This window comes from Haliotis asinina, chromosome 2, assembly GCF_037392515.1.
Source record: "Haliotis asinina isolate JCU_RB_2024 chromosome 2, JCU_Hal_asi_v2, whole genome shotgun sequence".
NCBI classification, from domain to species: Eukaryota; Metazoa; Mollusca; class Gastropoda; order Lepetellida; family Haliotidae; genus Haliotis; species Haliotis asinina.
Genome location: NC_090281.1, coordinates 101,032,032 through 101,055,935, shown reverse-complemented (window position 1 = coordinate 101,055,935; position 23,904 = coordinate 101,032,032). Strand labels below are relative to the sequence as shown.

Genomic DNA, 23,904 nt, shown 5'->3' with positions numbered 1-23,904 from the left:
TTGATTCTGGCATGGGTTCACAACTGGGACTTGATTCTAATACAGGGTCAGCATTGGGACTTGATTCTGGCATGGGTTCACAACTGGGACTTGATTCTAATACAGGGTCAGCATTGGGACTTGATTCTAATACAGGTTCAGCACTGAGACTTGATTCTAATACAGGGTCAGCATTGGGACTTGATTCTGGCATGGGTTCACAACTGGGACTTGATTCTAATACAGGTGTGGTGCTGGGTGATCATTATGATGATCCTTCAACCACATGAATCAAATACAGTTAGTCAACCTACCATTCTCCTTGCGAAGACGTGTGATGAACTTCTTTGGTGCAATTGTTCCCACCTTCTTCTTTTGTGTGGCGATGCTGTAGAACAGGTCAGCCAGGCAGGTGAGCAGCGTCTCCTTCTTCTGGCTCTTCTGATGCTGCTTGAACTGCAGCACCTTCTCCCGGAATGGCCGACAGAAGTACAGAGCTTGCAGCACTGAGTTACAGTAACATGTGTTCCCAAACTGAAACAGATTGGAATCCATATTGAGGACAGATCACTTGTCCATCAGTTGAAGAATTAATTAAGTAATAGACATATTTCTGTTTGAACTAACTTCTTAGCCATTACACATTGCAGTTTTGCTTTCAGACACATCACAAGTTCATCCAGGAATTCTAACTAAGGTATGAACTGGGATATTCAAACATTTGTATTTCATTTAAATTTGGGGGTACTTTAAGTTTAACATTACATCTGATACAACAAAGCCTCAATATTGGCCTCATAACCTGTAAAATACAAGTCATCTCTACAGGACTTACAATCAGTTGTACTTACATCAACATGAACTGAGAATTTGTCAATCTATTTTGGGCATGTTAACTGACTTGGCTGCCGACGTGATTTCTGTGTGTAAACATATAAAACTTAGTAGATAGCAATGTATTCAGCACCAAAGATATTTCCTTAAAAACACTGTTGAAAAAGACAATTGTTTTGAAACACTGGCTAAACAACACTCACATTGACCAGGCCGAAGTAGTGCTCATTGGCTGGGAACTGTTCTGATCCAATCTCCTTCTCCAGCTGGGATGCATTAGCTCCCTAGGAAAATAAAATCAAATAAATCACACTGAAAAACGATTGAAAATTTTAAGTATAAATTGTATATTTTTAACACCTGTCCCATCTCACATCTTGTACTCTCTCTCTCTTATGATTGACAGCTGAATGGAAACAAAATAATTACTCAAATAATTACAAATCTGGAAGTACAAAAAGGCACAAGAATCACTTAAAACCCAATAGGTCGATAATAACTTATGTGCTTTACTCAATTCACTGTGCATATTTCACGGCAAGTAAACACAGTGAGGCAAATGGTCAAGACATAATCTGAGATATTATTGATAGGTGAGGTGTGGCACAATAATTATGTGTAGACATATTATCTAACCTAATTGACACAGTGAATGTAGTGAAAGAAAACAGCACACCAGTGATCATGTCTGGAAAATGAATTTTGGATGATTGGCAAAGAAAGATCTTGTGGCTAGTCATATCAAGAAATAAACAAGTTGTACATGAGATGTTAGAAGTTAAAAGAAAGATCTTGTGGCTAGTCATATCAAGAAATAAACAAGTTGTACATGAGATGTTAGAAGTTAAAAACATGGGTCATTGATTTGATGTAAATTTGGAAATAAACTGGATTTACAACTGAAAATTGTTATATTCTGCATAGTATGTGCATATGTTCTGGCTGTCAAACTTTTAGTGATAACAGAAATCTCTAATAAGATTTGATTTTGAGGGATTATATTTCCTTTTATATATAATGTACTGTACGTAAAGCATGTTGTGTTGTCAATTAAGTACAAAGGAAAACTTCATTGTGAATGTGAATGGAAGTGAGTACATTTTACACTAAGCAAAAGATATTCTCACAAAACATCATATATTCTTATTACCAAATACACTGGTTATGAGAAAAACATTGCAATACATATTGTTTGAAAGGGGTATTTCAATATACTTGCACACCAGTAATATCATGCAGTCCTTGGTAAAGGATATACTCCTTGAGCATGGTACCTGCCTTGTATGTTACATATGATTTATAATGCTTGTTATCACAATCAGAGAAATAAAATTTCTTTTCATTCAGTAGTTGTGGCAGCAACATGTGAGGCCTCAATGGCTGCATCCTCGATATCTCCAGGGTCTACGTTCCGAAAAGTCTCCACTATACCCTGGACGCATCTACGGGTCGGCCTGATAATTTTATTACCTCCCTTTGCTGACTCCGCTTTCTCACAGTAGCCAATCAGAGTGGTCGCCGTTATAACCGAATTTGCCAGTGTCAACAAAGGTAGCAGTTGCAACTGCGAAGGTTTGCTCGCCGTGCGACTCACAATTTGGGGAAATCATACATGCAACTTTATAGGTCCGAAACCTTTTTTAAAACATATGCAAGAAATCCATCTAATACTTACAGAGAACCTACGCATGGTTTGTTTGCCAAGTTTAATCGGTTAGAGAATTTAAAAAGCGAAAGTGAGTTGTGATTGGTTCGCTCAAATTCCCAGCGTAGACACCTGATAGGATAAAAAGCCAGCAAAGGGAGGTAATAAAATTATCGGGCCGAGCCGTAGATGCATCCAGGGTATAGTGGAGACTTTTCGGAACGTAGACCCTGGAGATATCGAGGATGCAATGGCTGCTGATCAAACTGTTCCCAACACTTGTAACCAACTGCAAGCAATCATTCAAAAGCATTATCATTTTTTAAATGTATAGTAAAAGAAACCACTCAATATTGGAATATATAATTTCAGATATTTTGCATTCAATCATGACTCCCAAATTCTTTAAGATAATATCATTGAAGTCTATTTTAACCAAATAACAACCAGATTTGTGAACAATGAGTGAACACCTCATTCCCTAGTCATTGGTTCAGTTTACAAGAAAACTCATACAGTACTTTCTGAATTGGCTTATAAAAATGTAAATACAACAGTAAATTATCATCTCTAGCATATTTCTTTGCCCAGGTCATGAACATTTAGGAGTTATTTGAGTTATGTTGCCCTTGGTGGTATGAGATGTATTGTTGAGCAGAGAGATATTTTCTTGAATTGATCTGTAAACCAAACCTTTATATACACCTCCCTGGTGTGGTGTGTCAGTAAGTGAATAGGATTGCAATCAAGGTGTACAGAGTCAGAATTGGATCTTTTACCCACCCAGCAGAAACCTGACAAGTCACACTTCACAGAGACAGTGAGTACTTGCCATATGTGGCCGGCTCGGATTTTTCACTTTAGACTGTTTATCTGCCTCCTACTGTTGAAGATGCATCAGTCAGCATCTTTCTGTGTTACAAACTGGTGTGAAAATTTAAATGTTGACGCATATTTGCCAAAAGAAAAGCCACTCTTTAGTATAGTGTGTGACGTCACAAGTTTTGAATGTGACCCAATTTTGTCTATGACATCGCCGCATGCCACACATGCACACCAGGCTTGCTTGTTAGGAGGCCAAGCTCTACCCGCAAGTGTGATATCACAGCTACTGATGTGTTCAAAAGACATCAAATCTAACCCTGGCCCGCTTACACTGGAAGAGTTAAGAGATACTTTAATGAGCAAGCTATGTGACGTCAAATCAGGACTATCTGACTTGAAATCCAAAATCAAAGCCATCAACTTGAAATGTATTGATCTGGATAAAAGAGTTAGTGGGCTCAAGTCAGACATTAGCGAGGTAAAACAGAATCATGATGTTATGTACAGTTATACTGATGCCCTAAATGAGAAGGCAGAATGTGTATCCTTAAAGATCACATATACTCTAGTAGGGTCAAATACAAAATCACTTGATGACATTGCTATAAATGACACCTCGTCATTAAAACTACTCATTTTGACCTTTAATTAACTTAAATCCACCTTTTTGTCAACAGTGCACAATTCTCAGCCGCAAACGAAATTTCAACCAAACAGAGCGGCGCATCTCCGTGACGTAATTGTAGGCATAGAAATGAGGGACTGTGTAGTATTCATCTACATTTCAGGGGTTAAACTATTTCGTTTACAGGTTTGTACAAACCTGAAATCGTGAAAGCTGTTGAGAAAAATGAAAGCTATATGTTCTCACAATCTACTATCATTTAGTTTTGTCTCCTGCTTTGCCTAGTTTTCAAGTTACAATCTACTATCATTTAGTTTTGTCTCCTGCTTTGCCTAGTTTTCAAGTTACAACCCTTGTTTTCATAGACGATTCTGTCAAAATCACTTGGTGTCGCTAGGTTGTAATCCGTGTTAGGTGGTATAAACCTACACTTTATTTGTCATCATTCACTTGATGCTCAGTTATTGAATTTATAACAGGTATAATTAATGGTAACGCCACTTAGATTACCTGACAAAGGTCGCCATTCGACATTTCTTGTGTCTGGATCGATCAAAGGATTAACCGATAACACCCTTGATTAATCAGTTTTATGGGGATTTAAATGGGGGATTTGTCAAAAGGTAGCATTTATGTGTGTACATTTACTAATCTATACTGAATACACTCTGTCGTGTCTGTGTCTATGTAAAAACAACACTCATCTTTCAAAGGATTAACCACCAATACATTGATTGATTTCTCATTATTGGTTAACTAAATAACTTTTTAAAAAGAATGACGCACATTATGCAATTACTTGCCAGGTGTGCTATCTTGGGTAACCAATGAAACTATAGAGCAATGTGAAAAACCTGAAACGATACATCACGTTTTTGTTTATTAGACTGTTAAAAGGCATATCACTTGGAAAATCTGCAGATGAATTTTATATCACTTGTTTTTGTGGATACTGATGGATACATTCCTCGAACAAGGTAAGAGCCTGACACTGGTCCTATAACTTTAATTTTAATATTTACATTTTTGTTTTCACTAAGTTGTCGTAGCTTTCAACAGAATCATTGTTTTCGTCGTTAAGTGTAATGATGCAGACGACATACACTAGGGCGTGCGTGCGAATTATGATTCATGTAGGCAAACTATAAAATGTCTACATATTACATTCCTGTTATACATTCGCAGATCGCTTCTTTTTATCAAGTTTCAAAATGCATGCAAGTATGATTATAAAGTAATTAGGATTATGAGACCAAGTATAAAGACATATACTGACAAGTGTCTACATACTAACATTACAAACCAAGTAAATTTAGCAAGTGAAGAAATTTATCGCGCAGTATTTTCACTTCAACACTGACCTCACTTAGGTTATGTTACAGGTTATGTCATGCAAACTCCTTTTGGTAATGATTCAAATACATATTTATGTAGTTTTGATTTTCTAACTTGATGAGAACAAACCATAATCTCATTAATTCAATGGATTTGACTTCACGATTTTCAAAAATGGCCGCACCCCGTCTTGGGATGAATGCTATTTAAGTTTGTTTTTACCGACTTACAAAAGCAAAATTACTTTCTACTGGTAGTAAAATATGTATTTTATTGATGGACAATAGGATTTTGCATGACATTGCTTATAACATAACAATTTCACTCTCAAAAGTGAGGTGGAGGTCAATATAATATTGCTTGCAATGTAAATGTCACTTCAACCCCCACCTTGCTTCCTTGGAAGAAGTCCTTATGTTAAAAGTTATGTCATGCAAACTCCTTTTGGCCATGATTCAAATGCATACTTAACTACCAGTAAAAAGTAGTTTTGATTTTCTAACTTGATGAGAACAAATCACAATCTCAATAAATCTAACTGACTTTACCCCGTGACTTCACAATTTTGAAAAATGGCAGCGCCCTGTCTGAAGATGAATGCTATTTAAGTTTGTTTTCACCGACTTACAAAAGCAAAATTACTTTTCACTGGTAGTAAAATATGTATTTTATTGATGGACATTAGGATTTTACATGACAGGAAGCGGTCAATATAAGGGGTCAATATAATACTACTTACGATAATATTGTCACTTCGACCACAACCTCGTTTCCGAGGAAGAAAGCGTTATATCCATGCAAAATCCTTTTGGTCAGCAATGTGTAGTCTTGATTTTATCAACTGAATAACTTGAACTCCATTTTCTATCCTGGAAGCATGGTGGAGGGCAACCATCCGATTTAGTATATACCACAGGCTTCCAAGTAGTATATACAATGGGGGTTCTGGACCACTTTCAAGAAAAGTCTCTACAAAGCCTTATTTACTAAATAAGGCTTTGGTTGGGACCTTAGCTCTTGCTACTATTACCCCTACTACAAAAAAGTTGGCGGTCTATGTCACGTTTATATCGATGAAACAGTTTAACGTGAACCGCCTACGATCACTTTGGTGTTCGTAATAAAGGCTTGCTGGGCTTTTTGTATCCCCTGTTCTATGTACTTTTTTTTCTCGTCCTCGCTGATAGCAGACTTACGAGACTTGGATCGAATATCTTGTTTCATTCCGTTATATTTTTTGAGTTCAGAGAGGATTGAACGAAACTCCTCTTCTGAGATCTTACTATCAGAGAGTGCCGTGGAAATACGCTCACTCACTGTGTTCAGCTTTGCTTCGGCCAGAACCCTGAGCTCGTCGTGTTTCAATGCCTTACGATGAAGTCTGCGTGATACTAACTTAAGCGCCAATCCTGCCAACCCTGTCACCCCAGCTGTTATTTCAATACCTAGCACTATAGGTGCAGCCACGATGGTAGCCAACAACCCAACGCCTGCCGCCCCTAGTCCCATGCTGGTTGCCATAAGGGTAGTGTCAGCCCCGTCCACGATATTGAAAGCTCTATTGTACTTCTTACATAGTGCTTTCCGTGTGTCACGGTCTTGTTCTAGTTGACGTTTCACGTCACATAACTGCCTCAAGCGGAACCCATCTACGGTTTCCAGCGTCTTCGCTACTTCCTCTACGACTGGGTACAGACCCATCCTATAATATATATTATGAAAGATATTTTAATTGGGTTTCAGTTAATAGTCCATAAGTGAATTTGAAGTCTATAAGGTCTAGACCACTAGTCAGGGTAATAGGTGAGAGGTTAATAGACTTTCCTGTTGTAATCAAAACCCCACTGAGGCTTATTAAGCGGTTTATATGACCCGGGGTATCCCGTTGTATAACAATACGACAATATTGGCCTAGGTGTTCGTCATACCAGCGTATTGTCACCCCGGGTAAAATTTGGTGTACTCTTGAGGTGTTTTCATTGCTTAAATAAAAGAAGACTTCTATGATGAGTGTGGAAGGGGATAATATCTCAACAAGATTCATATTACTCAAAATATTGCTAAATGTTAATTTTTTTTTCCCTACAGAACTTAACTTATTTACGAAATTAATAATTATCTTGAATCCCCTCTCCGGAATGAAATCCCCGACCCAGCTACCGTTGTTACTAATCTTAGTGACAGACCTATTTTCGTCCATTGTGATATAAGGTGAGGCGAGTGTTAAGTTGATCAGCCATTTAGGCTCTTTTAAATCTGATAACGACACCCGTCTGTACACGTTGTCTTTGAAGTGCAGGATATATAAGGCGTCTTCCTCACCAGGCTGATCGAATCCCTCCGTATCTCCTAGGTCGTTAAGCGTAGTGTTGGGATGATGACTGGTCATTATTATACTATTACGATATAATTTCCAACTGGTTTTTTGATAATAGTTCAGGGGTGAACTTCATACCCATGAAGTGTATGTTGGCAGGCAGGAAGATATTGGTTAGTGATATCTCGTTTTCCACGATCACGTTGACCCCCTGCAGACTGGTGTTGGAGTCGGCACCCACCCGCACGTAAACATTGCAAACTCGATACTGGTGTCGTTTCACCCACCCGAGTTTGATCCCCTTCACGATCTCAACATCATTCCCCGATGGTTCCCCTAGGTAGACTTTGATGATCAGTGTTGAGTTTGCCGGTAGACTCTCTAGTATAGTGACCACGCCTTCGAATTCAGACACCAACTGCAATTTCACGTTTTGTATGGTCGGTTTACTCGTTAGCATGTGGGCTGCCATAGTGTTGAGTGGGCTGACGACTACGCTACGTCTCTGAGTTGGGACGTAAGCCACGAGCAGGGTTCCATTGTTCACGACTTTGTTTAGGTGGTTGTCTTTGTTATCCGTGAACACGTAGGGAGAGACGAGTCTAATATTGAGAAACCAGTCGTCGTTATCGGGTAACAACACCCACTTGTCATCTTCGGTGAAGACGAGCATATATGGTTTGTTTTGGACGATGGTAGTGCTCTCAACATCGTCTAAGTCGAACAGTTTACCCCCGAACGATGGGTATATTATCCAGTTATTATTACCGGTGTTGACAAGGGCGTACTTAGTGTTGACTTTTGCTCTTGCGGTATCTACTATATCACTTAGGGCTCCACCGGAGGTGACTTCAACGCGTTTGTAAATGTTGTTTTTCAGTTGAAATGCGTACGATGTACCATCTACTCCGGGAGCGTCGAAACCACGCGTGTCTCCGAGGTCGGAGATCCCGATATTGACGCATTTTTTAACTCCGGGCCCTTGTGCGCTGGTCATTTTACATGAAGCGTTAAGCTGAGGTATCCTATATTTACAGGATTATGATTTATATCTAACACCGATATTGTCAGCTCAGGTATGTTGCCCTGGGTTAATCTCTTATACTGCCGTGGTGAAAACGACTCGGTTCTACCGTCGTTGAATTTCTCAGTTTTCACCGGCACTGCTCTCAGTATAGTGGAAGGGTGACCTCCTTGAATGTTGTACGTTGTGCTCACCTGACCGAGATGAATGTACAGCTCTCGGTACGGTACTAGATCGGGTAACTTCGTGCCTGTGACGGTTGTTGTTGGTTTTATCTCGTCAGGAGACATACCGAGTATCCTCGCTAATGGTCGGCCGAGCCTCAATGAGGTTCTTCCGTTGTTGATTAACACCACTGTACCGTTTGAGTCGTTCATCTTGAGTTCGGCTCCAAGGGGTTTGAAGACCTCGTCGTTTAGAGAGCACACGCTGTAGTAGCCGTCAGTTATCTGGCTGCGAGTTCCACTGACGAACAGCTTATTGTTGCTGATGTTGATGTTAGTCCATTGCGGTAGGTAGGTGATATCGCAGAGTGCGACTTCGAGTTGGCCTGACGTGTTATCGATCGCGTGCGTCAGCTGAACGGCCTCACCGCTCGTTATTCCTGGAAGTGTTATGTACATGTTAGAGTATATATGCTCATTATATAAGAGTTTTAAAATGTTGTTTTACCCTAAACTGGACGTAGATTTCTCCCCCATGAAGATCGTAGTTGCTCCTGAGTTGTATTTCAATGCCCAGCTTTTAGATGTGTTCGATAAGTATAAGCTTTCTGTGACTAACATCAAGGCAGTCCACGCTTGGTTCAACAACCCTATGCAGTTCTGGCAGAATCAATTAAACTTTGCCGTGTGGTGCGCTACAACAGGGTGTGGTGTGACATTGACCGACACTCGACGTGGACCGCTGAGTCAGTCTGTGTTCAAGTTCCACGTGTACTACCAGGTCAGACGTATCCTTAAAGAGATCAGCGCCCCCCTCCCACAGGACAAAACGTGGGACGCAACAAACAACCCGTACGATAGACGGGTCTACGAACGTATTTGCAATGAATTCGAAATAAGCCCGAAGACGGATTGGCGTTTGCCGGGGCTGAACCACGGGTTGGGTATTCCTTACAGCGATGGGCTCTCAGTAAAAGCATTTAAGAAAGATTTACTAACAAACTTTATGAAACGAAAAATGTTTAGTACTGAGAATTGTTCCTAAACCTACCAAATATGGACCAAAACCAGTGAAAGATGCAAGTGATGATTTAGTGAAACGAGGTATACTTAGGCAGGACTTTGCTTTATCGAGTAATGAATGGAGGGATGATCATATGGACTTTGAAGGTGGTGTTGCTTTCACAATCCAGAAAGTGGAGCAGTCAACCGCAGACGGGTGGAAAATGTTCATGCTGGACAAGTCGAAAGGATTCACTCGTGCCGGGGTAGTCAGGTTGAACGACTCGATTCGAACGTACGTGTGGGCGCTGTTGGGTGCGCAGTCGATGACGCGTTCCAATATCATCGGTAAGGGAACTGCTTTCGACGCTCAGACACAGTTCGTTGCCAACATTGAGGATGCTATCAATTCTCCAGTTGATCTCCCGCGGGCCATCGACCGTTACCAAAACGTGTTAGAATACGCCAGATCGAAAGTCAATTATGTGTTCGGCGTGGGGCTGTACATGGCTCCGAGTGATATGCAACTGAGAGTAAAAAAAGTGGTGGGTTATAACAACAAAATAGTCATAGCCACGGCGGATCAAAAGTTGGGTATCAACCCCGATATTAACACCACCTATATCCCACACATCCCACCACGTGAAACGGGTATAATAACGCCACCCCCGGAGTCTAAAGTTCATGTGGAGGTACCCCCCACACACCCTCATATGCATGTGGGGGTACCCCCCACACCCCCCTATCAGCAGCATATTGATAATAAAACGGCCCTGATGGTTGGTGGGGTAGCTTTGGGACTTATTTGGTTAAAGATTTCTTAGCCGCTATGTACACCAGACCCGCCACGGCGACGATGGCTGCCCACAGGTTTTGACTGAGCCACGTGGCAGTTTTAGCCAGAGCACCCAACAACCACGAGACGATGCTACCCAGGATGCCGGGAAGGGCTTCGGCGGCTTTACCAGCCAGTTTAGCTAGGCGTTCCCCCAGTTTTTTTATCCAGTCTTTAACACCACCGCCTGTGGGAGTTCCCCCGCCGGCAGGTGTGGGGGTTCCCCCCACCAGTGACACCACCAGGGTTGATATGATGAAACCCAATGCAGTCAGAATGCTGGCGATGGTGATCCCTTGCTCCCGGAACAATATCCGAATCCTGTTGGCTAAAGTTGTATCCTCGTTCAGTATTCTATCGATTGTTTCCCGAATGCGACTGATCTGGGATCGAAGCTGTTCACGATTCGAGGAAGCGGATTCCAATCGTGTACGTCTCTCGTCTTCTAAATCGCGTAGTTGTTCATTGATACGACGCTTCATATCATCGTTTTCAGTTTCGTTGAGTTTGGTTTTTTCCCTAGCGATGTGCTCGTCGATTTCGTTCAGTTTCCCCATGTTGTTCACGAGTTCTCCACGCACGCGTTTCACGGCTTCGTCTAAGCCGTGCAGTTCCCTTACCGGAAAGTCAAACCCCGGTAACGGTTTGTCCCAGTAGGTGCTCAACAGTTTTTCTATGCTGTCCGAGGCTTCTGTAGCACGCTGTGGTGTCATTTCATCTCTAGTGGTGAGGTGGGATCTGGTAGCTTGCAGATCTTCTTCAACGGCCTTAGGTATTGCACCACCGTAATTACGCATGTTTAGATTTTCACGGATAAATTCGACACCACCATGGCGGCTGGCTAGAGTTGACAAGACCAGTGGTTTTTTAGTGTGCTTGTCAAAGAGGTAAACCTCTGGTTTAGATGTAAGGCGTAGAACACCCTTATTATCAATAAAAAATTTGTTATAGTATTGACCCTGTGGTTCAACGTAGTTTTTAGAGCTTCTTAATCCTTCGTAATAATCATCTACCGTTGTTTCCAAAAGTTCTTGGCTCAATGGTGAACTAGTAAATGGGGTCTCCTGCACATCGGATGCCTGGGCACTAGCGCCCCGCATATCATTCATAGGTATGTCTTCATCCATTATTTAGTATTAAAATATATTTTATTTATATATAACAATGTACGGCAGAAAATTAGATCCTTTCAGAAGATTGAGAAAGCCACTAGGAGCCAGAGCCGTGCGTCAGTCGGTGACCATCACCAACAATCCCAGCAAGATAGACCAGAATCAAACTCTGCTGGTTAGATTTCCAAACCTTGGTGAGAATGACCTTATTGTACCAGGCACTGTTCGACTGGCGTTCAATATCACGTTGACCTCCGACAACGACAAACGCGAGCTAGTGTGGAACGTGGGGCGAGCTATCATCAAGAAAACGACCGTCAAGATCAGCGGTAATGAGGTGCTGAGCATCGACGACAGCGACGTGTTTCACTGCTACAAGGATCTCTGGAAAAGCGAGGGAGAACGAGTCAATGATGTGTACCAGGGCATCAGCAAATCAACCCGGGCGCGCATAGGGTATGTCTTCACGCAAGACCAGCAAGACAAGCTATCGGACGGTGAAAAGGCCATCGCTCGAGCATACGGGAATCGATTCTGCGTGCCGCTCGACTTCGAGTTGCTCACGGGACACGCGCCGTTTTACCAGGCCGCGCTGGGTGATAGGCTCGAATACGAGCTCACGTTTAACGACTATAGCAAAGTAGTGCGTACGCCGAACGGTGATGAGGCCAGTTATGCCATAGACAACATCTCTCTGGAGTTCGACATGGTCACTAGCCCGGAGCTGGCCAGGCAGGTTCGAAGCCAGTACTCTGGGAAGATGGCTATCCTGTACGATCGCGTACTGAGGCATAGATCAGTCGTGCGAGATAAGAGCGACACTGTGTGGAATATCAACCTGAACGTGCCGGCGCGATCGATGAAAGGTATCCTGGTCGTCCCCGTGGAGTATTACGATCCATTCCGGAGGGACAGCGAGAAGTTTTTCAACCCCGTATGCGCGACCTTGGGTGATGACGGACCCGGACGTACACAAAATCGACCCTGGAACACGCCTGCAGGACTGGTTGAAAGCTCTTCACGAGAAATTTAAAGGGGAACCGACGCTGTTCATACTGGACGACTGCAGCGCTAATCGCGAGATAACAAAAAAGAGAGACATGCTATCGTACCTGGCCTTCTCCGGCCGGCATGCAAATCACAGCGTCTGGGTGCTAACGCAGAAGTTCAACTCGGTGTTGAAAGATCTCAGGGAGCAGACGCGATGGGTGGCCTTATTTCACTGCAAGGACAGGGATTCGTTCGAGGAGTGTTTGAGAGAGAACGATGTGATGAGTAAATTAGAACGGGAACGGGTGAAGAAACAGCTCGCTGAAACTAAACACGCTAAGCTCGTGCTAAAAACCGACCAACCAGTAGCATATATAGTATGCTAAGCAAAGCTAAACAAAGCTAAGCAAAGCTAAGCTAAAGCTAAGCAAATGCTAAGCATATATAGCTATGATATTCGAAGTGTTTGTCGTGTGCAACTTAACCTTCATTTCTCTGTGTTTTGTCTGCATCGGGTATTATATAGTTAAAACTAAATCTTACTTGTTATATTATAAGATGGAGTGTGAGGAATTGCTCGAACAGTTGGTACCTGGGGGTACCCCCACGCCGCCGGCAGGCCCCACTGATGATAAGCGAGAGAAACTGGTGACGTTAGCTGTTGGTGGCAAAGCCAAACATTACTTTGGAGACTACACTCCGGATAAAATTCACAAAATGTCAGCTGAAGAAATCGATAAGCTGTACGCTAGATACGAGTCCCGGCTCGGAGCAGAAATGACAAAGACAATAGGATCGGTTATGACCCAGATATACACCGGTATTGTGTCATACTTCCTTCCCATTCCACCAGAGCGCCGACTTTACCTGTGGGAGGACCTCGAGAAAGACCCTTTTATCGAACACGCCGTGAGCTCTATCAGCTGCGAGCTGTACCACAAATATGGTATGTTGTTGGCTCCAGTGACGGCGGCAATTATCACAGCAAAGCATTGTCAATTTGAGAGAAAAAATAATAATAATAGTATAGATGGATGCTGCACAGGAGACCCCTCCCGAGGTGAGGGAAACCCCAGTGGTGGTACCCCCCACACCCCCAACAGTGAGGGAAACTCCACTGGAGGAGACCCCTTCACAGGAACCCCCAACAGTAACCAGACAGAAGAATCCTAAGAGAGTAGCTGCCGGTAAAAAACGGTGGTGTAACCAACATAAAATTATTACAGTGACCAACCCAACCCGACTGTTGTTGGCTGTAGGTGTAACTGCTGCCTTGGCTATCTCGTGGTTATATACACGTGAGGGAAACCCTCACCGTGAGGTACCCCCAAACAGTGAGGTAACCCCCACTATTGACCCGCATATCATGTTATAATTTTAATATTTTATATCATATACATAATGTCTGAGGGGAAAACGTTCGTCAACGACGCATACCACGCCACAGTGGTCGCCAGTCTAGCCGTAGGGTACGCTCGGTTGACTAAAATGGTGCTTAAACAACCAACTATCAAGCTAGATTTCAACCTGCAGGATATGGGTATGCTCATAATGAACCTTGGTATGGCGATGGCCACAAAAGACATCCTAGTAAAACAAGGGATAATACCTGAAAATATAATGAAATAAATATAGGATGGCCACGATAGCTATGATGGCCGGTGGGGCGTTAGTGAATGCCCTGGCATTTTCCGGGAGTAATTTCCTCTTCTCGAAACTACGAGATGATCACGCAATACAGGAAGAAAGGAAGCGGCACGATCTCGCTACTGAGAAATTACAAAGGGAACAGGCCGAGTACGATAAAAAACGCCTCCAGAGGATCGATTTTATTAACGAACAACTCACGCGTGAAAACCATGCCGTTCAAACATTCAACGATGTCGATGAAGCAATGAAAGAATACTACCTACTAACTGGTAAACGATTGGAACCGCTCAATAAACCCACACTCGCTCAGTACTACACACCATCCAAGGGACAAATGAATCGTGAACTGGTCTTCATAGTGTTGGGTATAGCAGCTACTGCGTTGGTTGCGAAGCAATTAAATTAAAATACCTATATAAGTAAACATGAGACCCGCTCCATACCGATGCGAATACATACTTATGGGGAAGACCGAGGCCTGTGGTAGGAAATGCAGGAATCAGGGGTTCTGATGTTTCCATATGGGAAGTCCTAACTACACGTGTTCTGTGTGTGGTATCGGGGTTAAAGGGCACTACTGTCTATGTAAAGCTCACGGAGCGAACGTAGTCAGACATCAACTCATCTACGAGAATAAAAAGGGCTACATAAAAGAACGTAGGTGACTGCTCAAGATAGACTCCAATTAGACATTGGTTCTCTTAGGTGTAAACACTATGGCTACTGTGCGCGAGCTGAAGCTGGTCGCAAAACAGAGAGGTGTGATCGGGTATTCTCGAATGCGGAAGTCAGCATTGTTGAGATTACTAGGTTTAGAAGCCCCTCCTACGGTAACACAATTAAAAGCTCAAGCGAAACAGCTTGGATACACGGGTTATTCAAACCTGGGGAGAGCCGGGTTAACCGCATTGTTATCACATGCCCCCGTAGCACGTCCCACTGTAAAACAACTGAAAGCCGAGGCACACGATTTGGGTTTAGGCGGGTATTCCCGTATGAGGAAACCACAGCTTGTAGAATTATTACGACAGAATAGAGCTATTGACCTACAGTTCGTGCGCACTGAGCGCGCTGTAGGCAACTATTTGAGAGGTTGGCGCATGCACGTTGATAGAAACATGGACATTACAGATATCAAGCCTCTGATAGCTGATAAGGTCAACCAGGAACTAAATAACCTAGGAAGTATCAAGTTTCAGATCACAATGAAAATGTCGCTCGATAAGCAGGTTTGGAGTACCACTGAATATGTTCAGCCTTACTTCCGAGGTAAACAAGAGGTCGTCACACATACAGAGACCATTGACACATCAATCGATACCAGTTTTCAGCAGATACGAGAAAACCTAGAACGCTACACACACTTGGGGTCCGGGTGGGCTGTAGATAAAATCGATAATATCTATCTAGACATAGCTAACTACGTGCCGTTCAGAGGCGGGTCATACCTAACCTTACCACCATACTATAGGAACAAACATGCCATAGTAAACGTTAAGAATAGAGGAAACGATTGCCTGAAGTTAGCTATCAGGTCAGCCTTATTTCCAGCTGACACTCATTCAGATAGGCTTTCTAGCTATCCCCAAGACGATGGGCTCAACTGGGATGGTATAGATGAACCCACCCCCATATCCCAGATCACTAAAGTAGAAAAACAGAATAATCTGGCTATAAATGTCTTTGGGCACGAAGGTAACACAACAATAGTACACAGGGTCAGCCCGGTGAAGGATCGCCAAGTTATCAATATATTCATGATCCAGCGAGGTGACAAGTATCACTACACATGGATAAAACACTTTAGCAGGCTGTTATATGACCAATCGGCACACAGAGAAAAGACCCACTTCTGTGAACGATGCCTACATGGCTTCACACGAGCTGATTTATTAGAATCCCACCGGGATGATTGTCAAGGTGTGGGGCAGACGGCCATACGAGTCGACATGCCTAAGGAAGGTGATAATATCCTAAAATTCAGTAACCACAAGAACCAAATGTCTGTGCCTTATATCATATACGCCGACTTCGAAGCCTTGGTTGTGGGGGGGGACACACAAGAGCATAAAGCCTGTTCGTTTGGATACATTGTCGTCCGTTGTGACAGGGAAACGAAAGCTTGGGTAGTGTATAGGGGCCCTGACGCGGCTGAAAGGTTTCTAAAGTGTTTGCAGGAGGAAGAAAAAATTATTAGGAATGCATTGTATAGAATCGCTCCCATGCGTATGACCCGAGTCGACAGGCTAGCTCACGCTAGTAGCACTAACTGTCACGTGTGTGACTCACCACTTAACGGTGATTCGGTGAGAGATCACTGCCACATAACTGGTAAGTATAGAGGCGCCGCTCACAGCGCGTGCAACCTCAAGCTTAAAATCAACCCTAAGACAATAAACATCCCCGTTGTCTTTCACAACTTGAGAGGGTACGACTCACACTTGATCATGCAGGCCATCGCGAAAATCGATGGTAGTATAACGTGCATCCCCAACAACATGGAGAGATACATCTCCTTCAGCTTAAACGGACTTAGGTTCATTGACTCGTTTCAGTTCCTCCTGTCGTCACTCGACAGTCTGGTCAAGGCCAACAATACCTTCCCTATCACCGATCGATACACAGACGCCGAGACTAGACCCCTGCTTATGAGGAAGGGTGTGTACCCCTATGAGTACATGGATAGTTGGGTCAAGTTCACCGAGACCAGACTACCCCCTATTGACTGCTTTTATAGCAAGCTGAATGAGGCGTCCGTCTCACGAGATGATTACTCGCACACGACTAACGTATGGAATAAACTGGGTTGTAAGAACCTGGGTGATTATCACGACCTGTACTTGAGGACAGATGTACTGCTGTTAGCCGACGTGTTTGAGACGTTTAGGCGGACGTGTTTCAAGCAGTATAAACTCGACCCCGCATGGTATTACACCAGCCCAGGTCTGTCGTGGGACGCCTTGCTTAAAAAGACCGGAGTTAATTTGGAATTGCTCACAGATTACGACATGCACCTATTCATTGAGAAAGGCTTGCGAGGTGGGATTTCCATGGCATCCAAACGATACGCGAAAGCAAATAATCAATACGTGAAAGGTTACGATCCTAACAAGCCAACCAATCACATTCTCTACCTCGACGCAAACAACCTGTACGGCTGGGCCATGAGTCAGTATCTACCTACAGGGGGATTCGAATGGGTACCCCACGTTGATGTTATGGGGGTTGCACCAGATTCGAACAAAGGGTATATCCTCGAGGTTGACTTAGAGTATACCAAGGAATTACACACATCACACAACAGCTACCCCCTGGCCCCCGAACGTATGAGGGTTAACCCAGACTGGATGTCTGAGTACCAACATAACTTGTTAGGTGGGCGTGTGACAGACGTTGAAAAACTCGTTCCTAACTTAATGAATAAGACCAAGTACATCGTTCACTATCGCAACCTACAGCTGTACCTGTCGTTGGGTATGAGGCTGACCAAAATACACAGGGTGCTCATGTTCGACCAGAGCCCATGGATGGAGCCCTACATCAGAATGAACACAGACCTACGAAAAAAAGCCACCAGTGATTTTGAGAAAAATCTCTACAAGCTCATGAACAACTCGGTGTTTGGTAAGACTATGGAGAACCTGAGGAAACGCGTGACCGTGAAGCTGGTTCGGTCGAGTGAGGAAGACAAGCTCAGGAGATTGATAGCCAGTCCGGCATTCAACCGTAGTAAGATATTCACAGACAACCTGGTTGCCCTACACATGAAGAAAAGCCACATAAAATTCAACCGGCCTGTTTACGTGGGGATGAGCATCCTCGATTTATCCAAACACCTGATGTACGACTTTTACTACAATGAGCTCAAGAAACAGTACGGTGACAGGTGTGAAGTGCTGTACACTGACACGGATTCCCTGCTGATGGAGATTCGAACCGAGGACGTGTACGAGGACATGAAAAAACACCTCGATTTATACGACACCAGTGACTACCCTAAGACCCATGCCATACACAGTACGGTAAATAAAAAGGTCCTAGGTAAGATGAAGGACGAGTGTGCTGGCACGCCCATAGCCGAGTACATAGGTTTGAGACCTAAGATGTACTCCATACTGAAAGCCGACAATAGTGAGATCCGGAAGGCTAAGGGGGTTAAGAAGTATGTGGTGAAACAACACATCAAACACGCCAGATTCAAGGAAGCCCTGTTCAAGACCCGTACCTTTAGGCATAAAATGAACACACTTAGAAGTGATGGACATAAGATATACGGACTGACTATAAACAAGACGTCCCTGTCGCCTATGGACACGAAACGTTGGATAGCTATTGATGGGATAAACACATACGCGTATGGACATGAAAAAATTTGAGGCTATTTACTACAGCCCGCGTGGGTACTGGAAAGGAGCTAGCGCAGTAGATAAGCTAGCTAAAATAGCGCGAGTACCCCCGGAGGAAGCCAAAGCGTGGCTTGAAAAACAAGCCCTGTGGCAGATCTATTTGCCGGCACCACGCTACGTGCCTAGAAGGAGGTTCGGTATTAACATACCTAATAGCGTTCACCAGGCAGACCTACTGTTCCTACTCCACGACAAGAGGTACAAGTATGCCTTAACCGTAGTGGACGTAGCCAGTCGTTACAAGGAAGCCGAACCCTTGACCACGAAAGATTCGGCGCAGGTAGCCAGAGGATTCGAACGCATATACAAACGCAGCCCGCTGACGTGGCCAACAGAGCTGCAAGTTGACCCCGGACGGGAGTTCATGGGTGCCGTGTCACAACTGCTAGCCAAACACGATACAAAGGTCAGGCGTGGCACGGCCGGAGCCCATCGCAGCCAAGCCATAGTTGAGAGATTTAATAGGACTTTGGCTGAGCGCTTGTTCGGCCATCAGTATGCTAGGGAGATGGTCACCCCTGGAAAACGATCGACTGAATGGGTCACGAGGTTACCCAAGGTGGTGTCGGCAATCAACCATGAAGTCACCCGTCTCACCGGTAAGAAACCGGCAGACGCTATCAAACTAAAATCAATAGTTGCAGAGTCGGCCGCTCCATTGCGTGGGAAGGAGAAACAGATACCAGATAGGGCCCTAGTGAGGTATCTATACCAGCCGGGGGAACACGAGGGTGATAGCCGTAAGCGAGCCACCGATCCTATATGGTCAGTCAAAACTTACAACATAGATAAAGTGGATATGAAAGCCGACGAACCTAACTTATACTACTTGAGGGATGGGCCGGGTAGGGGGTTTGTAAGAGAAGAATTATTGATCGTACCGTACGGCACAGTATTACCTCCTACCAACACACGGTAATAGTAGCAAGTAGGCACAGTAATTACCGCCAACTTTTTTGTAGTAGGGGTAATAGTAGCAAGAGCTAAGGTCCCAACCAAAGCCTTATTTAGTAAATAAGGCTTTGTAGAGACTTTTCTTGAAAGTGGTCCAGAACCCCCATTGTATATACTACTTTCCACAACGCTCACTTCACACACACAAACAACCAATTTAAGCACAAACTACAGGGTACGGTGGAAATCTGTGCATAGTGAAACCATCACCCGACCCCAAGGAACAATTGACGGCAACACACCAATTCGGCATGTCTTTGGTGACGTCGAGAAATCAGCAAAATTACGAGCTTCCAACACATTTTCTATACAACTAACTGAAAATCGTTCCTTCTATGACGTCACTGTAGGGCTCTGGCGACAGAGTTACGTTACCTGTCTGCAGTTTCATTTGCGGGCAAGAGAGAAGCAGGCAGCTTTTTAGCAACTTTGGAGCACTTGGTGTTAATTAACCACCATTTTTTTTAAAAATAAAATGGTGTTCCATTTATGTCTAACCAGAAGTCTTTCACATGCAGTGATAAAAAGAGTACCAAAAAATTGGGTTTAGATGTTCTTTATGATTTTTCCGTACAGATGATGAACTAGATAAATTAGAGTCATATAGCCGACGTGATAACGTCATTCTGAATGGTGTGTCAGAATCAGAAAACAAGAAATCCATGGCTTGTAAAGAAAAGGTAACAACAAGGTGAGAGCTCTCAAGGAAAGACCAGAACTTAAAGCAAATGGGTACAGCATATCACGCTATCTGACAACATGTCAGTGACAACAACTGCAAGCTCTCAAAAAAAACAAATCAGTTTGGCCTTTTCAAAAACAGTAAATTGCTTATGAAACCTTGTTCAGTTGAGGAGGTGCCATGCTCATTTTGGTGAGGCAACGAGTGCAAAATCTAAACAAAAGAGATAGTGTATCATCACGTCCAGTACCGACACTGAAGCTTCAACTCCCGTTTTATAGAACGTCTGCAAAGGCACAGACTTTATTTCTTTATAATCTTGACACCGGAAGTGATGACAGCTACACACACTGCGATAAGCCTTTCAGTGAGGGTCATGATGAACATAATACTTCCTCTGTTGGAACATGAATGGACTTAAAAACAAAATCCACGACCCTGACCTTATCAATTATTCACTTGATTTGTATCAAGTTATATGTCCGGTGGAAACATTTGTTGATAATGTTTCTCATGTTCAGTGGTTACCTAACCACAACATATTTTACAGCCCTGCTATCAAGTTGTCCCAGTATTTTCTGTAAATTGTATTATTGATTAACTGATAATTATTATTGGGTCAGAATGTTTAGAGTTTTGAATGCTTGTTATTATGGGTGACATTTTGTATCATAAATGTTCAATGCTATTAGTACTTTGGCAGCAGACTTTAAAGGTCACATGCAACCAAAAAATCAAACATCATTAAAACATAATTATCAATTATTCGTGACATATAATATACATTGATGCTTGTAAAAAATACAAATAAACACAATTATAAGAGTAGAATCGTGATTCAAAAGTGCAATATTTTGCACTTGGGCTTACTTCCCCCAAAACGAAGCCCTCGGGAGACTGAACCCAGTCATAGCGGGTGGCTGCGCACTCAAGAGTAACGACGGCTTCTGTTTGGCTGGTTCATTTGCTGATATGCCGAGGGCTCATTGTGTGTTCAGAAAGATGATCTGATTGATGGACATTTTAGCAGTCACAAGAAAGTAAGATTCTGTATGGATAACAACTTCTTTTATTGTACTTGATGCATCTTTTCAGTATGGTTTCATACACAGTTGTCAACAAAATCACATACACTAGAAGAAGTTGTTATCCATAAAGAATGTATTTAGAAATGTTGGGTTCTGTAAATACATGTTCTCTGAATTTGCATTCGATCAAATGAAAAATTATCTCAGTAGAGATGGTGAACTACTGCATGGCTGGAAACTGTCATTCGTCCAAGTACACAGCAGGACTTGAAACTAACAAGAGTTTGCACCAGTTTCCATCAGATCCAGTCATTCAAGAAAAATGGATGTACTTTGTTTGCCACTCACAGACATAAAAACATGTCATGTGTACAAGTGCCACTCCTGCCTAATTACAAAATGTGGCAGAGACAGGACTTGGGTGCACGAGTCATAAATCAATTTATTTTGTTTATGGCGGATAGCCTGATAGGTGTTAAGTTCAAATTGCATGTGATCAATGATTGAAGCTGTCTATTGCATATTGTCTTTAGCAGACAGACAGGAAGACATATAGGTGTCAATAAACCAGACAATGAGCCTTCTCTGTGACTGAGGCTGCTTACCACAATCAACAAGTTTTCTCTATGTAACAAGTAGACTATTTAAGTAGTATAGGGAATGACAGTCCGAAAACACTTTTCAAAAACCCCTCTAAAAAGCCTCATTTACTAAATGAGGCTTTGGTGGGACTATTAGCTCTTGCTATTATTACCCCTACCACAAAGCCACGCCATCACGTTTACCGTGACTTGGCAGGCGGTAACACTGTGCCGTACGGTACGATCAATAATTCTTCTCTTACAAACCCCCTACCCGGCCCATCCCTCAAGTAGTACAAGTTAGGTTCGTCGGCTTTTATATCCACTTTATCTATGTTGTAAGTTTTGACCGACCATATAGGATCGGTGGCTCGCTTACGGCTATCGCCCTCGTGTTCCCCCGGCTGGTATAGATACCTAACTAAGGCCCTATCTGGTATCTGTTTCTCCTTCCCACGCAATGGAGCGGCCGACTCTGCAACTATTGATTTTAGTTTGATAGCGTCTGCCGGTTTCTTACCGGTGAGACGGGTGACTTCATGGTTGATTGCCGACACCACCTTGGGTAACCTCGTGACCCATTCAGTCGATCGTTTTCCAGGGGTGGTCATCTCCCTAGCATACTGATAGCCGAACAAGCGCTCAGCCAAAGTCCTATTAAATCTCTCAACTATAGCTTGGCTGCGATGGGCTCCGGCCGTGCCACGTCTGACCTTTGTATCGTGTTTGGATAGCAGTTGTGAAACGGCACCCATGAACTCCCGTCCTGGATCAACTTGCAGCTCTGTTGGCCAAGTCAGCGGGCTGCGTTTGTATATGCGTTCTAATCCTTTGGCTACTTTGGCCGAATCTTTCGTGGTCAAGGGTTCGGCTTCCTTGTAACGACTGGCTACGTCCACTACGGTTAAGGCATACTTGTACCTCTTATCATGAGGTAGGAACAGTAGGTCTGCCTGGTGAATGCTATTAGGTATGTTAATTCCGAAACTCCTTCTAGGTACGTAGCGTGGCGCCGGCAAATAGATCTGCCACAGGGCTTGTTTTTCAAGCCACGCTTTGGCTTTCTCTGGTGATACTCGCGCCATTTTAGCTAGCTTATCTACTGCGCTAGCTCCTTTCCAATATCCACGCGGGCTGTAATAAATAGCCTCAAATTTTTTCATGTCCATACGCGTATGTGTTTATACCATCAATAGCTATCCAACGTTTCGTGTCCATAGGCGATAGGGACGTCTTGTTTATAGTCAGTCCGTATATCTTATGTCCATCACTTCTAAGCGTGTTCATCTTATGCCTAAAGGTACGGGTCTTGAACAGGGCTTCCTTGAATCTGGCGTGTTTGATGTGTTGTTTCACCACATACTTCTTAACCCCTTTAGCTTTTCGGATCTCACTATTGTCGGCTTTCAATATGGAGTACATCTTAGGCCTCAAACCTATGTACTCAGCTATTGGCGTGCCAGCACACTCGTCCTTCATCTTACCTAGGACCTTTTTATTTACCGTGCTGTGCATGGTATGGGTCTTAGGATAGTCGCTGGTGTCGTATAAATCGATGTGTTTTTTCATATCCTCGTACACGTCCTCGGTTCGAATCTCCATCAGCAGGGAATCCGTGTCAGTGTACAGCACTTCACACCTGTCGCCGTACTGTTTCTTGAGCTCATTGTAGTAAAAGTCGTACATCAGGTGTTTGGATAAATCGAGGATACTCATCCCAACGTAAACAGGTCGGTTGAATTTTATGTGGCTTTTCTTCATGTGTATGGCAACTAGGTCGTCTGTGAATATTTTATTACGGTTGAATGCCGGACTGGCTATCAATTTCCTGAGCTTGTCTTCCTCATTAGATCTAACCAGTTTCACGGTTACGCGTTTCCTCAGGTTTTCCATAGTCTTACCAAACACCGAGTTGT

At 43.3% G+C, this 23,904-nt stretch overlaps 1 protein-coding gene across 1 annotated transcript in view; it reads right to left on the bottom strand.

Moving 5' to 3' along the window:
• Positions 1-23,904, bottom strand: part of LOC137274705 (ubiquitin carboxyl-terminal hydrolase 46-like) — a 64,113-nt gene that overhangs the window by 25,207 nt on the left and 15,002 nt on the right. Inside the window, exons 2-3 of the mRNA XM_067808055.1 lie at positions 1,017-1,097; positions 294-513 (exon numbers count right to left, since the gene is read on the bottom strand). Of these exons, the coding sequence (XP_067664156.1) occupies positions 294-513; positions 1,017-1,097 (301 nt within the window). The remainder of the gene's footprint in view (positions 1-293; positions 514-1,016; positions 1,098-23,904) is intronic.